At 41.2% G+C, this 12,897-nt stretch overlaps 1 protein-coding gene and 1 pseudogene across 1 annotated transcript; both read right to left on the bottom strand.

Moving 5' to 3' along the window:
• Positions 1–3,803: 3,803 nt before the first annotated feature.
• On the bottom strand, positions 3,804–11,384 carry LOC119940062 (annotated as a pseudogene).
• Positions 11,385–11,607: 223 nt separating this feature from the next.
• Positions 11,608–12,587, bottom strand: LOC119940061 (olfactory receptor 4A15-like). The gene is made up of 2 exons (XM_038760109.1): positions 12,126–12,587; positions 11,608–11,805 (listed from the first exon to the last, which is right to left on the bottom strand). The coding sequence occupies exons 1-2, from the start codon at positions 12,585–12,587 to the stop codon at positions 11,608–11,610; spliced, it is 660 nt and encodes a 219-aa protein (XP_038616037.1).
• Positions 12,588–12,897: the final 310 nt, after the last annotated feature.

Genomic DNA, 12,897 nt, shown 5'->3' with positions numbered 1-12,897 from the left:
CCCAAAATTAATCTTCCCTTTACTCACCCTGCCCCAAGGGTCTTCTTTACTCTTCCCTCTGAGATTTTTTAAAATCATATTTCTTAAGCGCTTAGTAAGTGCCACGTACAATACTAAGTGCTGGGGTAGATACAAGATAATCAAGTTGGACACTGTCCATGTCCCATGTAGAGCTCACAATCTAAATCCTTGCAACTGAGGCACAGATAAGTTAGGTGAATTGCCTAAGGTCACACAGTACGCAAGTGGCAGAGCCAGGATTAGAACCTGTATTCTCTGAATCTTTTGACTAGGCCACCCTGTTTCTCCAAGCTTTATCACCAACTTCAAACTCTTCCTTCTCCAGAGATTTGGAACACATCTTTCTTTAGGGTTGATCTCCTCTCTTGTGGCAAGCCTGAGATGTTTACTCTACAGGTTCCCCATGGTGGAGTGGAGCAAGTCCAGAACAAGCATACCATGCATCCCACCATGAACGGACACATCTCCCTCCCAGCAGGACCCCTCCCATTGGCTGAGATGTTCCCTCTTCCCTGTCAGTGCTAATCTTTCAAACAAGGAGTTGGCTTTTCTTTTTCTGTTTTGAAATCATTAAATAAAATGGACAAATCCAGTCTTACTTTAGGGACCATCTTGCCAAAAATCAGCTTATCTGGTCATTTTACTTCAGGCCTAGTAGAGCTACACTCATTCATTGATCGTTTAGTCACAATTTGAAGGGGTCTCGGTAACACTCTGCTCTCCTGTGCTTCTAGCCTCCAAATCCTGTGGCCTGATTCAAATGTTCCCAAGCCCTCCAAGCCATGTCACAGTTCTTTGATTGCCTTAGCTCTGCCAACCACCTAATCCTAAAGTGAGCAAGCATTCCACTAATCTTCAACCCCCTCAGCCATTGCCCTGGGTCCCACAATACCGTGAGGTAAGGATTCAAAAATGAGGCCTGAAATATGACTTTGACTGTGACACCCATGTGGTTCATGGACTGAGTCCAACTGGATTATCTTGTATCTAGCCCAATCCAGTGTGTCTAGTCTAGTACAGTGTTTCGCATTATCAAATACTACATTTTTATTATTATTGCTGTTGTTGTTATAAGAGAGTTCCCACTCTGAAAAAAATATTCCAAGTAGTGGAGAAGGAAAAGTGAACAGCCCAGTCCTTGCCATTTCCCCTACCTTGAAATGTCTCTAGGTCAATGCCAAGAGCTCCATGCTTAGAACAGGGCTTAGCCCATACTAAGCACTTAACAAGTACCATAATTATTATTTAAAGGCTCTGTAGACAGAGATCCTTGCTACCCCAGCCCTAGTGCCCTCCCTCCCCCACCACCCTCCAGCCCCTCGCACACTGCCAGGGGAGGCCCAAGGGTTGATTAACAAAGTCTAAGTTTAATCAAGGGCACTTTCCTGGAACAGCAGACCTTGATTTGATAGATGGAACAGTGAACAGGTAGATGATTCTGATTATGAAGTCCAACTAGGAGATAAAACTAAATCTAGAATCACTATTATTCACCCTGTGGTTAGCTCATAAATATTTGTTATAAAACGGAATGGAGTTCTGCAAGATCAGGCATCTGATTAACTTCCAACAATTTTTCTTCATGGTGGAGAAATGTGGGATGGTTTTATGCTATTAGGATCACAGAGCTCAAAGGAACCTTAAGGTGTCTTTTTGTCTAATCCTCCCCTTCCTGACTTAATCATCCAAAACAGATGAGTGTCTAAGCAAACCGTAGAAGGGAAATATATTGTCCAGTCTTGGAAAGTCAGTCTCTTTCCCTCTCCTTTCTCCTCTTTTCTCAGGTAACTTGAGTGATATACTGGTAGTAGAAGGTTTTTTTGGGGGGGAGGGGGAGTTGGAGGCAGAATTATGGTATTTGTTAACTCGTTACTATGTGCCAGGCACTGTATCTACCTTGTATGTACCCTGGGATAGTTACAAACCCATCAGGTTAGAAGCAGTCCATGTCCCAAAGGAGGCTCACAGTCTTAATCCACATTTTACAAATGAGTTTACTGAAGCACATACAAGTTAACTGAGTTGCCCAAGGTCATCATTTAAGAAGGAGCTTCTGGCCTTGGGGAGGTTTTCAATGGTGTTGGTAGGCTATTTTAAATAATTGTAAAAGAATATCCAAATGCCAAAGAATAGGGACGGTCCTGTCTAACCGGCCAATGCACTGCATTAAGCACTTGGGAAAGTAAAAAAGAAGCATGAAGCTAAACTCCAACACTCAAGAAAGCTGCCAATCAAAGGGAGCAGAGAGACACAAGTTTATTTATAGTTAGGAAGAGAACGGGATTGGAAAGATAGATGAGAATAAGAAAGCTCCAAGATATTACAGTACACAAAACTATATCTGTATGTGCTATGAACTGCTGCGAATAAAAAAAATACTGTAGGTGGTGGTTGGGAGGATATGACCTGATACAAGACCTACCCCTGGAGAACTCGTGATTTTCCTCAGGGTCACTAATGGACTCAACATATTTGGTCGAAAACAAACCATCAACTTCTGAATTTGGAGAAAAAAGCAAAGAACACAATGAAGGAAGGTTGGACTTTCTTCTCTATTGCCATTTTATTCCCTTTGCACTTCCCCGTAGTTACTGAATTAGATAACATCTCTAAACAACTCAGGGTGTATGTTGCAGTTTTTTCTTGAGTCCTCTGCTGGACCCTTCACTGAGGGATAGGATTGTCCTAAATTAATAATAGCATCTATTCCTTTATGCCTTTAATAACTTATCTTAAGCAACTACTTTGTGAAACTACTAAGGAGCTGGGAAAAACACACAGATAATCATAATAATAATATTGGTATTTTTAAGCACTTAATATGTGCCAAGCACTGTTCTAAGCAGTAGGTACATACAAGGTGATTAGGTTGCCCTACATGGGGCTCACAGTCTTAATAGCCATTTTACAGATCAGGTAACTGTGGCATAGAGAAGTTAAGTGACTTGCCCAAAGTCACACAGCTGACAAGTGGCAGAGCCAGGATTAGAACCCACGACCTCTGTTTCCCAAGCCCATGCTCTTTCCCTTAAGCCATACTGCTTCTCCTGAAAATCCCTTGAGATGAGAATTAGACACAGTCCCTGCCCCTTAAGGGGCTCAATCTAAGAACCAGTAAGGGTAAGCCTTAGTCACAGGTAGTGTAAGTAAAGATGAAACAATAAAAGCACAAAGCAACAGGGTGTTTATTGAGCACCTACTAAGTGCAATGCACTGGGTTAAGCCCTTGACAGTGAACAAGAGAAGCAGTACTTATAGTAGAGTTGAGAATGACATAGTGCTCTCTGAAGAGATGGTGGAAGAGGAAGCTGTAGATTAGGAGTGTTTCAGGTCCATCAGGGTTAGCTCTTTGTGGGCAGGGAACCTATCTACTGACCCTATGGTACTCACCCAAGAGATTAGTACAATGCTCTACTCACAGTAAGTATTCAATAAATACAATTGATTGAATCATCAGTTGCCTTCCCATCTTCCAAGACTCTACATGATAGTGTAGTCAACAAGCACAACCCTCCATGACACTTCTCTGACACTATCTCTCCCATATCAACTCTTTCCAGTTATAAACTAACAAGTCACGACTCACAAGAATCTAAACATTCCTAAACTGGGGAACCTATGAAAATATGCTAGTCTTACTTTCTCCTTCTCAACTCCTGGGGTTTCTGTTACACAGTTAACAGTTAAAGGATTACAGGAGGCATTAGAGGGTCAGGTAAGAAATAATTTGAGATCTTCCAATCCAAATCAACATCAAAAACCATCACACCACAGAAAAATATTCATTTGCCCCTGGGAAACATTCTGTGGCTCCATAACTTTCTCATGGCATTCTTCACTTCTGTGTTCCTCAGAGTGTAGATCAAGGGGTTTAACAAGGGAGTAACAATTGCGTAGAATACTGATACCGATTTATCCACAGAGAAAGTGGTCTGGGGCCGGCTTTATATGAATATACAGGGGCCATAGAATAAGTTGACCACGAGAATGTGGGAGCTGCAGGAGGACAGGGCTTTGAGTCTCCCTTCAGCCCCTTAAGACCTCAGTGAGTACTAGATGACCATGTAGGAAGCCATGAGCATTACAAAACTCAAGATACAGATGGCTCCACTATTAGAAACAAACAGCAGTTTTACCAAATAAGTGTCAGCATAGGCAAGTTTCAGCAAGGGTTGCAAATCACAGAAAAAGTGATCCATCACATCGAGGCCACAGAAGGATAAACTCAGAGTGAGTAAAAGCTGTGTAGAAGAATGCATAAAATGCCCAAACCAAGCTATTCCTACAAAGATGCTACAGACTCTCCTGTTCATGATGGCTGTTTAATGAAGGGGTTTGCAGATGGCTACATAGCGATCATATGACATCATAATGATGATCAGTGTTTCCAAGCAGACGAAGAAATGGAGGGCAAAGATTTGGGTCATACAGTTATTGAAGGAGATAGTCTCCTTTTCAGAGAAGGTGATGACGAACAATTTTGGGGTCATGGTGGTGGAAAAACAGGCAGCAGAAAAGGACAAATAGGTCAGGAAGAAGTACATAGGAGATTCAAGAATCTGGCTGGTCTTGATGGTTACTATAATGAGTAGGTTCCCAAACATAGTTGCAACGTAGAGAATTATGAAGATGGTAAAAATGATTTTCTGCCCTGCTGGATCGTCTGTCAGCCCCAGTAAAATAAATTCTGTCACACTGTTTTTAATGCCCTGATTTCTGTGCTCAGGGAAAGCACCCAAATGAGAAATTCTTCATATACAAAAACAAAATACAGGAATGAAGACGAGTACAGATTGTGATAGCATGAGAGTAGTGATGTGGCCTATTGGAAAGAGCAGGGGCCTGGGAATCAGAGGACCTGTGTTCTAATCCCATCTCTGCCACTAGTTTGATGTGTGACGTTGGGCAAGACACTTATCTTTTCTCTGCCTCAGTTACCTTATCTGTAAAATGGTGGTTAAATCGGGAGCACCACGTGGAACAATCTGATTACCTTGTGTCTATCCCACTGCATTGAACAGTGCTTGGCACATAGTAAGCACCTAACAAATACCATAATAATTATTATTTTTCTCTGTGCCTCAGTTACCTCATCTGCAAAATGGGAGTGAAGACTGTGAGCCTTACGTTGGACACAGTGAGTCCTATGTTGTACATTGGCTGTGTCCAACCTGATTAGCTTGTATCTACCCCAACACCTAGTGCAATGTCTGGCACTTAGTAAACACTTGACAAATACCATTAAAATACATATCAATAATAATTACAATCATGTTAATCAGCCAATAAATTTAATAAATAATAATAGCATCTATTAAGCGCTTACTATGTGCAAAAAATCTAAGGTCAGTGCATATCAATTACTACCAGGCAATGCAGCAGTGCGTTTGAATGTGTAATGTGACTCTCCAAAAGAAAAACGGTAGAACTTTGACGTTAAAGGCTCCCTTAATAAACAACAGATGAGCAGCAAGCAGGTAAACTTCAGAACAGAATCTATGCAAAGCGATGGATTAATGCTGGCCACATTCTCTTCTCTCCTACCTGACAATGGTCTCATAAACAAATTTGTGGGCACAAGGTGAATTCAGCACATTGGGAAATGCATGCAAGAACTGTGACCAAAGTGACTTCCTCATAGTAACAGTGCTGTGTTTTATCACCACAGACCACCACGGAATTTTCCAGGGCAGCCATCACAGGAGCTTCTGCAGGTTTCTCTACCCAGTTGGCCAGGGATTTTCAGGATTCCTGCTGAGCCTGACCACCACATGAGATGCCCCTTTTTCATGGTGTTTGCTAAGTGCTTACTATGTGTCAAACACTGTTCTAAGCGCTGGGGTAGGTACAAGTTAATGCGCTAGTTCTCTGGTGACAAACCTTCAATATTGATGGTATTGACCCAAAAAGCATTCTCCTGCCTATGGCTGTTTCACCCTCCCACCACAGTGAGATATAGAACTATGATAGAAACATGTAAAATGAGGCTAAAGAGATGGCCTGAAATTCAAGAATTTAGAATTCTTTACCCAGTCATTACGGATGTTGGTTTCTTTGGGTAAATACAAAGCTTCACAAATGAGGAAAATCCCCAATGACATCAGAAGCAAATATTCCAGGCCCTTTCCAAGGGTCAACCCCGCACAAATAGTGCCAAAGTCAGATGCCTTTTAGATCCTTCAGTCAAATCATGACTCTAATCAAGGCAAGAAGGAATCGTTTTCCATTCTATGAGAAGGCAACAGCATCGCCTAGTGGAAAGAGCATGAACCTGGCAGTCAGAGGACCTGGGTTCTTAACACGGCTCCACCACTTACCTACTGTGTGTCCTTGGGAGAGTCACTTAACTTCTCTGTGCCTCAGTTTCCTCAGCTGCAAAATGGGGATTCCATAATTGTTCTCCCTCCTACTTAGATTGTGAGCCCCACGTGGGACCTGATTCTCTTCTATCTAGCCCAGCGCTTAGTACAGTGCTTAACTTAGTAAGCACTTAACAAATACCACTATTATTATTATTAGGGCAGAGATAAATTTTCACCATTTTGCTTCTAAAGTTTGCCTTTCATCCAATTCCTGCTCAATTTTAGAGTTGTGGGAATGACTAATCTCTGTTGTAATAACATTTTATAAAAAACATTCCTCACTTCCTTATCTTTCTTCTAACATGAAATCCTCCTATATATCTATGAATTGGAAACAAATTATACAGTCACCCTGAATAAAAATAATCTAGAAGAGCCAAACACTCAAGGAATCACATGGAATTTTTATGGTATTTTTTGAAGTGCTTACTATGTGCCAGGGTAATACAATCTAATCAAATTAGATTAGATTAGATTAGATTCCTACATTGGGAAGCAGCGTAGCTTAGTGGAAAGAGCACGGGTTTTGGAGTCAGAGATCATGGGTTCAAATCCCGGCTCCTCCAACTGTCAGCTGTGTGACTTTGGGTAAGTCACTTAGCTTCTCTAAACCTCAGTTACCTCATCTGTAAAATGTGGATTAAGACGGTGAGTGCCACGTGGGACAACCTGATCAGCTTGTATTCCCTCCAGCGCTTAGAACAGTGCTTTGCACATAGTAAGCGCTTAACAAATGTTATTATTATTATTATTATTATTACTATTATTATTATTATTATTATTATTATTATTATTATTATGTTGGGCATAGTCCACAACCCAGTTGGGGTTCACGGTTTTAAAGTCAAAAAGTAGACAAGTAAGGGAGCAGGAATTAGAACCCAGATCCTTCTGACTCCCACGCCCAAGTCCTATCCACCAAGCAGCATTTCTTCTCCTATCTCATTTTAGTAACTGTGTGCCAGTATTCACAGTGCTCAGTATTGTTGGTTTTGGTTAACAGTTTATTCACTGTACATCTATGCTCTGCTCATAAACTAAGGATTTGGCAAGCTTATGAGCAAGTATAGCTTAGTGTTTTGTCATCACAAGTGCCATTAAAAAATGAGGTCTCCTTTCTTCAGAGGAGATCATCTGGGGAACAAAGTAGGAAGGCTGAAGAGAAGGGAGGGCTTGTGAAGCACAGGCAGAGTCCACCTTTGGGAAGTTGCAGACTCTGGTCCATTCACTGAGACTGGAGGATGCTGGAACAGGAAAGCATTTTAAATTGGCATTACCTTTAACGACTTAAACAACTAACTAACACTGATTGAGTGGTGGACTGTGTATGACAACTGCATTCAATTCATAGGAAGGTTGTGCTGGTTTAAGAAAAAGGAAGGTAGCTTTTGAGTGGGAAGCATTAAAGTGCTTTCTTTTCTAGACTTGAAACTCATTGTGGGCAGGGAGCGTGTCTACCAACTCAGCTGTACTCTCCCAAGTATAGTATAGTATTCTACACACAGTCGGAGCTCAATATATAACACTGATTGTTTATTTTATTAGTTTTCAGAAAGCATGGGGATGACCAAGATGACCTCCAAAACTCCTTTTTGGACTTGGACTCTCTACCTACTTATCCAGAATAGGATAGCCCTGTGTATTTTCAAATAATTATATCGTAAATTTTAGTCCACATTTTACCACAAAAGTGTGGCATAGAAACCACTTCTATTTTCTCTTTTGGAGAAAAACAGTCAGAATGAGTCGATGAGAAGCAGCACAGCCTAGTGGAAAGAGAACGGGCCTGAGAGTCAGAGGTCCATGGTTCTAACCCCTGGCTCTGCCACTTGTCTGTTGAATGACCTTGGGAAAATCATTTCACTTCTGTGTGCCTTAGTTCTTTCATATGAAAAATGTAGATTATGACTGTAAGCCCCACATTGGACCTGAACTGTGTCCAACCTGATTAATCTTGCATGCTTACATAGGGCAGTGCCTGGAAAAAAATAAACCTTTAACAAATATCATAAAAAAAATTCAGCAGGTGGCAACATTTCTACACTCTGAAAGGTGTTGGCTGCTTGACAGCTTCAGGACTCAGAGCAAAAGAGACACATTGAAAAGATAAAAGAAAGAGAACAATGGGGATGGGGGTACAATAGAAGGGCAAAGAAATCATTGTCAGGCTGAAAAATCTGCAAAATCCCATTCCTTCGAGTCCCCTCCCTTATTCTAAGGAGGACTGGAGGATTCCTAGAGAATTACTTAGAGTAGTTAAGATCTTAGAAGTGGTTTCCCTAAAGAAATCATTTCTACCATTGCCCAAAATATAGTTTCAGGGACTGGGGAAATACACCATGAAAGAGTTTCCAGAGTGGGAACCAAAGAAAACACAATTCCACCAACAGAGGTCAAAGAAAATAAAGTTCTTTTTTCTTAATGTGCCATGCTGACAACACAAAATGAAACTCAGATGAGCTGAAAAACCTACATTTATAGTTTTGGTAGCTTTTTATCATATGTTGCATGTTATTTATTCATTTTTACTCACCTCTAATTGTCCAGGTTGCCCACCTTATTTTAGTTCCACTGGCTATAAGTGGAAAATGAGGGACTAATTTTAATAATGAAAGTGATGCTAACCTCACCAAGTGGTCAATATCTATGAGTCTAATTCTTTCAAGCCCACCACGCTTTTCTGAGAGAGATGTCTAGAGAATTTCCTCAGAAATTTCCTAATTCATTTCTCCAAATTCTGAGAAGACAAGAACCTTTCTGCTCTTGGAGTAGATTACCAGTAGGAAGCTTTTGCTTCTTTTTTTCAAGCTCTGCTCTGCATTCTTCATATTTATCGTAAATGCTTCTCCTCTGTTTTCCACCAGACATTTAAATAAGTCTGTGAAGTTTCATGATTTCACCAGTCTCTCTGTCTGCCTCCAGAGAGTTTCAGTTCACTTCTGGAGTTTGCAGAGACTGCATTTAATTCTGTTTTCCTTACAGTGCTGCAGAAACCATCCTTGAGTCCATTCTTTTAACCAGTAAGTCAATTAACAGGTGGTTCTTAGCGCTCCTATGAGAGCCATGTCTCTGCTAGGGTCAAAATAAATAATTGAATGTACAATTTAATAAACATATATCCATTGCTGAGTGGGTATAAATAAATTTGTGAGAACCAGTGTTGCTCAGTGGATAGAATGTGGGCCCGGGAGTCAGAAGGACTGGAGTTCTAATCCCATCACTTCCACTTGTTTGCTGTGTGACCTTGGGCAAGTCACTTCTCTTTTCTGTACCTCAGTTGCCTCCTCTGCAAAATGGGAATAAAGACTGTGAACCTCATATGGGCTGTGAACTGTGCCCAACTGATTGTCTTGTATCTACGTCAATGCTTAGTACAGGGCTTACTACAGACTAAGCGTTTAGGAAATACCACAAAAAAGAGTACATCAGTGCTAGAGTTTATGCTACTTTGGATACTGGGAAATGATCAGGGAAGGGGCTTTGAAGGAAATGGGTTTTGGGGAGGGTTGAGGATATGGGGAGGACCGTGGCATGATGGATTTGTTGGGAGTCAGAGCCACGGATTTCCAGACTGGTATAGAAAAGCCTGAACCAGCCCCAGAGTAAAACAAAGAGAACACAAAGAAGATCTTCTGTAGACAATGTCACTCACTGTCCCCAAGGACAAATATGGATCCCCTGTTACCTAGAGAGAACTAGCTTTCACTAGGAATTCCAATCAATTTAAAGAAATATATAAGTGGCTCAGAAATGGGACTGCCCTGCCCAAATTGGTCAGCCTATATTTAGCTGAGCCCGCCCTGCTGTTGCTGACGTTAAATGTTTGGACTTCTATGCCCAAGCTGGATCTTTATCAGTACACTCAGTTTAGGTCCCAGAGCATTCTGGGGTTTAGTGTATGGACTCCCAGAATGCTAAGGGAAATTTAACCTACTTTCCTTTTCTCATGAAGGAGGGAGGGGGAACTGACTACAAGCTAGGGATACTGTTCCAGGGTTTTGATTTCCACCAAAATAACGTGAGCAGTCTGCAGATGGGTGTCCCCTTACATTTCTGTATCCTTTATCCTTAGTTCATCCCTTCTCTTCTCTTTTCTTTCTTTCCATACCTACTCCAATTCATCAAGAACTCCGAAGGAAAAAAAGAATTACTCTATTGCCTTTTATCTCTTCTTTCTCTCTGACCATTTCTATTATGTAAGGGTAGATTTCCCAGAAGATAATCCTGAACAAATTGGATGGCAAAGTTCATACCCATTTTCCAGCCTTTTGTTCACGCCCTTTTCACTTCCTGAAAATCCCTCTCCCCATCTTCACATCCCTTCTGAAATCCCAACTCCTTCAGGAGGCTTTCTTCTTTTCAGTTTCTTCTTCCCAGATGATATCCACCTATCACCTTAGTCCTTCTGCACTCACCGCCGCTCTTAACACCTATGTATATGCCATTTTATGTGCACTACTATTTAAGCACCATTTTATTCTCTTATCCATCTATTCATTCTCTTTTTCTCTAGAGAATTAAGTGTCCTCTATTAGAAGTGTCATTTCAGTAAAGACAAAACTCACTCTGCAAAGGTCAGAAGTATCCTACCCAATCATTTCTGGATTGCTGGGGATGGGGAAGGGCCTCAAATCAATGAGGAGAGAATAAACCTACCTGTGCACTTCTTTTACACCTTTCTTTACAGAAACCAAACATCTAGGGATGCAAATTGAACAATTTGCCCTCAGTTTTTCACTCAATCTTTTCCTGATGTCCAAAGTAGGGAGTATAAGTAATAATGGAATCTATTGAGCACCTACTGAATGAGATGCATGGTATTAAATGTTTGGGAAGAGAGATGTACCGAGATTCAAGTTGAGTTAGCAGGAAATCACAGAAAGTGTCTGAAGAGTAGTTAAATAGGAAGTGGTAAATCTGGGTTTCCTTGGTTGTTTCAGATTGCCTTCCTCTCTTCCAAGTCAACATGTGGTCCGCAAATATGTTCCTTTGTCTCTCCATTACTCTTCATTCTCTTTCCAACCCCCCTTGACAGTCTACCCCTTCTGGGCCAAAAAAATAAGGTGAAGCCCCTGGTTCTGTTGAGGGTGATCATTTCTGAACTATGAAAGTTTTTTCCTTTCACTTTCCCCATTTCCAACAACTGGAAATATCATTAAATAGATTGCATTTAAAGGATCACTTGGGGCATTTAGGGTCCAGAGCAGAAATAATTGGAAAATTCCTAATTCAAACCATCATCAACACTTAAAACAACTGCACAGAAAAACTTTAATTTATCAGTAAGAGTACTTTTTCTGTTCCATTTCTTCTTAATGGCATTATTCACCTCCATGTTCCTCAGAGTGTAGCTCATAAGATTTAGCAAGGGAGTAATGATCGTATAAAAGACTGACACCGATTTATCCAAAAAGAAGGTGTCCTAGGGCCGGGTGTATATGAGTATACAGGGACCATAAGAATATGTGAGCTGCAGGTGGACAGGGCATTGCATCTCCCTTCAGCCCTCTTAACCTGAGAGAGTACAAGATGACCACGTAGAAGCCATGAGCACTACAAAACACAAGGTACAGATGGCCTCATCATTAGAAACGAACAACTGGCTAATAAACTGAGTGTCAGTGCAGGTGAAATTCATCAAGGGTTGCGCATCACAGAAATAATGATCGATCACGTTGGGACCACAGTAGGGTAGGCTCAGGGTGAGGAGAAGCTGTATAAAAAATGCCAGAAAGATCCCACCCACGCTAAGCCCATCAGGACGCCGCACAGACGCTGATTCATGATGGGGGCATAGAAGAGGGGCTTGCAGATGGCCTTGTAGCGGTCGTAGGCCATCAGAATGAGGACCAGGATTTCCAAGGAGGTGAAGAGATGAAACACAAAGATCTGGATCATGCAGTTACTGAAGGGTATGGTCTTCTTGTCCGACAGTGAGTCTACAATCAATCTGGGGGCTGTGGTGGTGGAGAAGCAAGTATCAGAAAAAGACAAGTAGGTCAGGAAATAGTACGTAGGGGACCCAAGAGTCTGGCTCAACTTGATAGTTATGATCAGGAGTCTTCCAAGCAGGATAGCAATATAAAAAACTAAGAATATAGCAAATATGATTTTCTTCCCTTTCAGATTCTGGGTCAGCCCTAGCAATAAAAATTCTTTCACGTTATTTTTAATTGCCATGAATTCTGTGTCCGTGGAAATCATCTAAATAAGAACTAGTGTACCTGCAAAAATGATAAACAAGGAGAATCATATAATATTAAACAAGACACATGCTATTTATTGACTCTTCTGCCATAATATCCTTGGGTGCTAGAATCATTCATTGGCCCCAACAACTTTCTTGGTCTCTTTTTTCAGAAAGTAGGTTATATGGAGTCATCGAAACTGTCAGGTCCCACCTGTCCAGCTGTGCAAAGGACATAGGTAGATTTTTCATTTTGTTATGTTTCGATTTGCCTCTGGTATTATCCCTGGTTTTCACCTAAAGACAGTAAACCACCGCTTGCCCTGA

Source organism: Tachyglossus aculeatus, chromosome 18, assembly GCF_015852505.1.
Source record: "Tachyglossus aculeatus isolate mTacAcu1 chromosome 18, mTacAcu1.pri, whole genome shotgun sequence".
Classification (NCBI taxonomy): Eukaryota; Metazoa; Chordata; class Mammalia; order Monotremata; family Tachyglossidae; genus Tachyglossus; species Tachyglossus aculeatus.
Note: the sequence above shows the minus strand (reverse complement) of the source record. Positions and strands in the feature narration are given on the sequence as shown.

Coding starts and splice junctions, on each gene's coding strand:
- LOC119940061 (XM_038760109.1), bottom strand. CDS start 12,587: ATGATTTCCACGGACACAGAATTCATGGCAATTAAAAATAACGTGAAA. Junction 11,806..12,125: donor TCCTGATGGGCTTAGCGTGG/GTGGGATCTTTC, acceptor ACCCGGCCCTAG/GACACCTTCTTTTTGGATAA.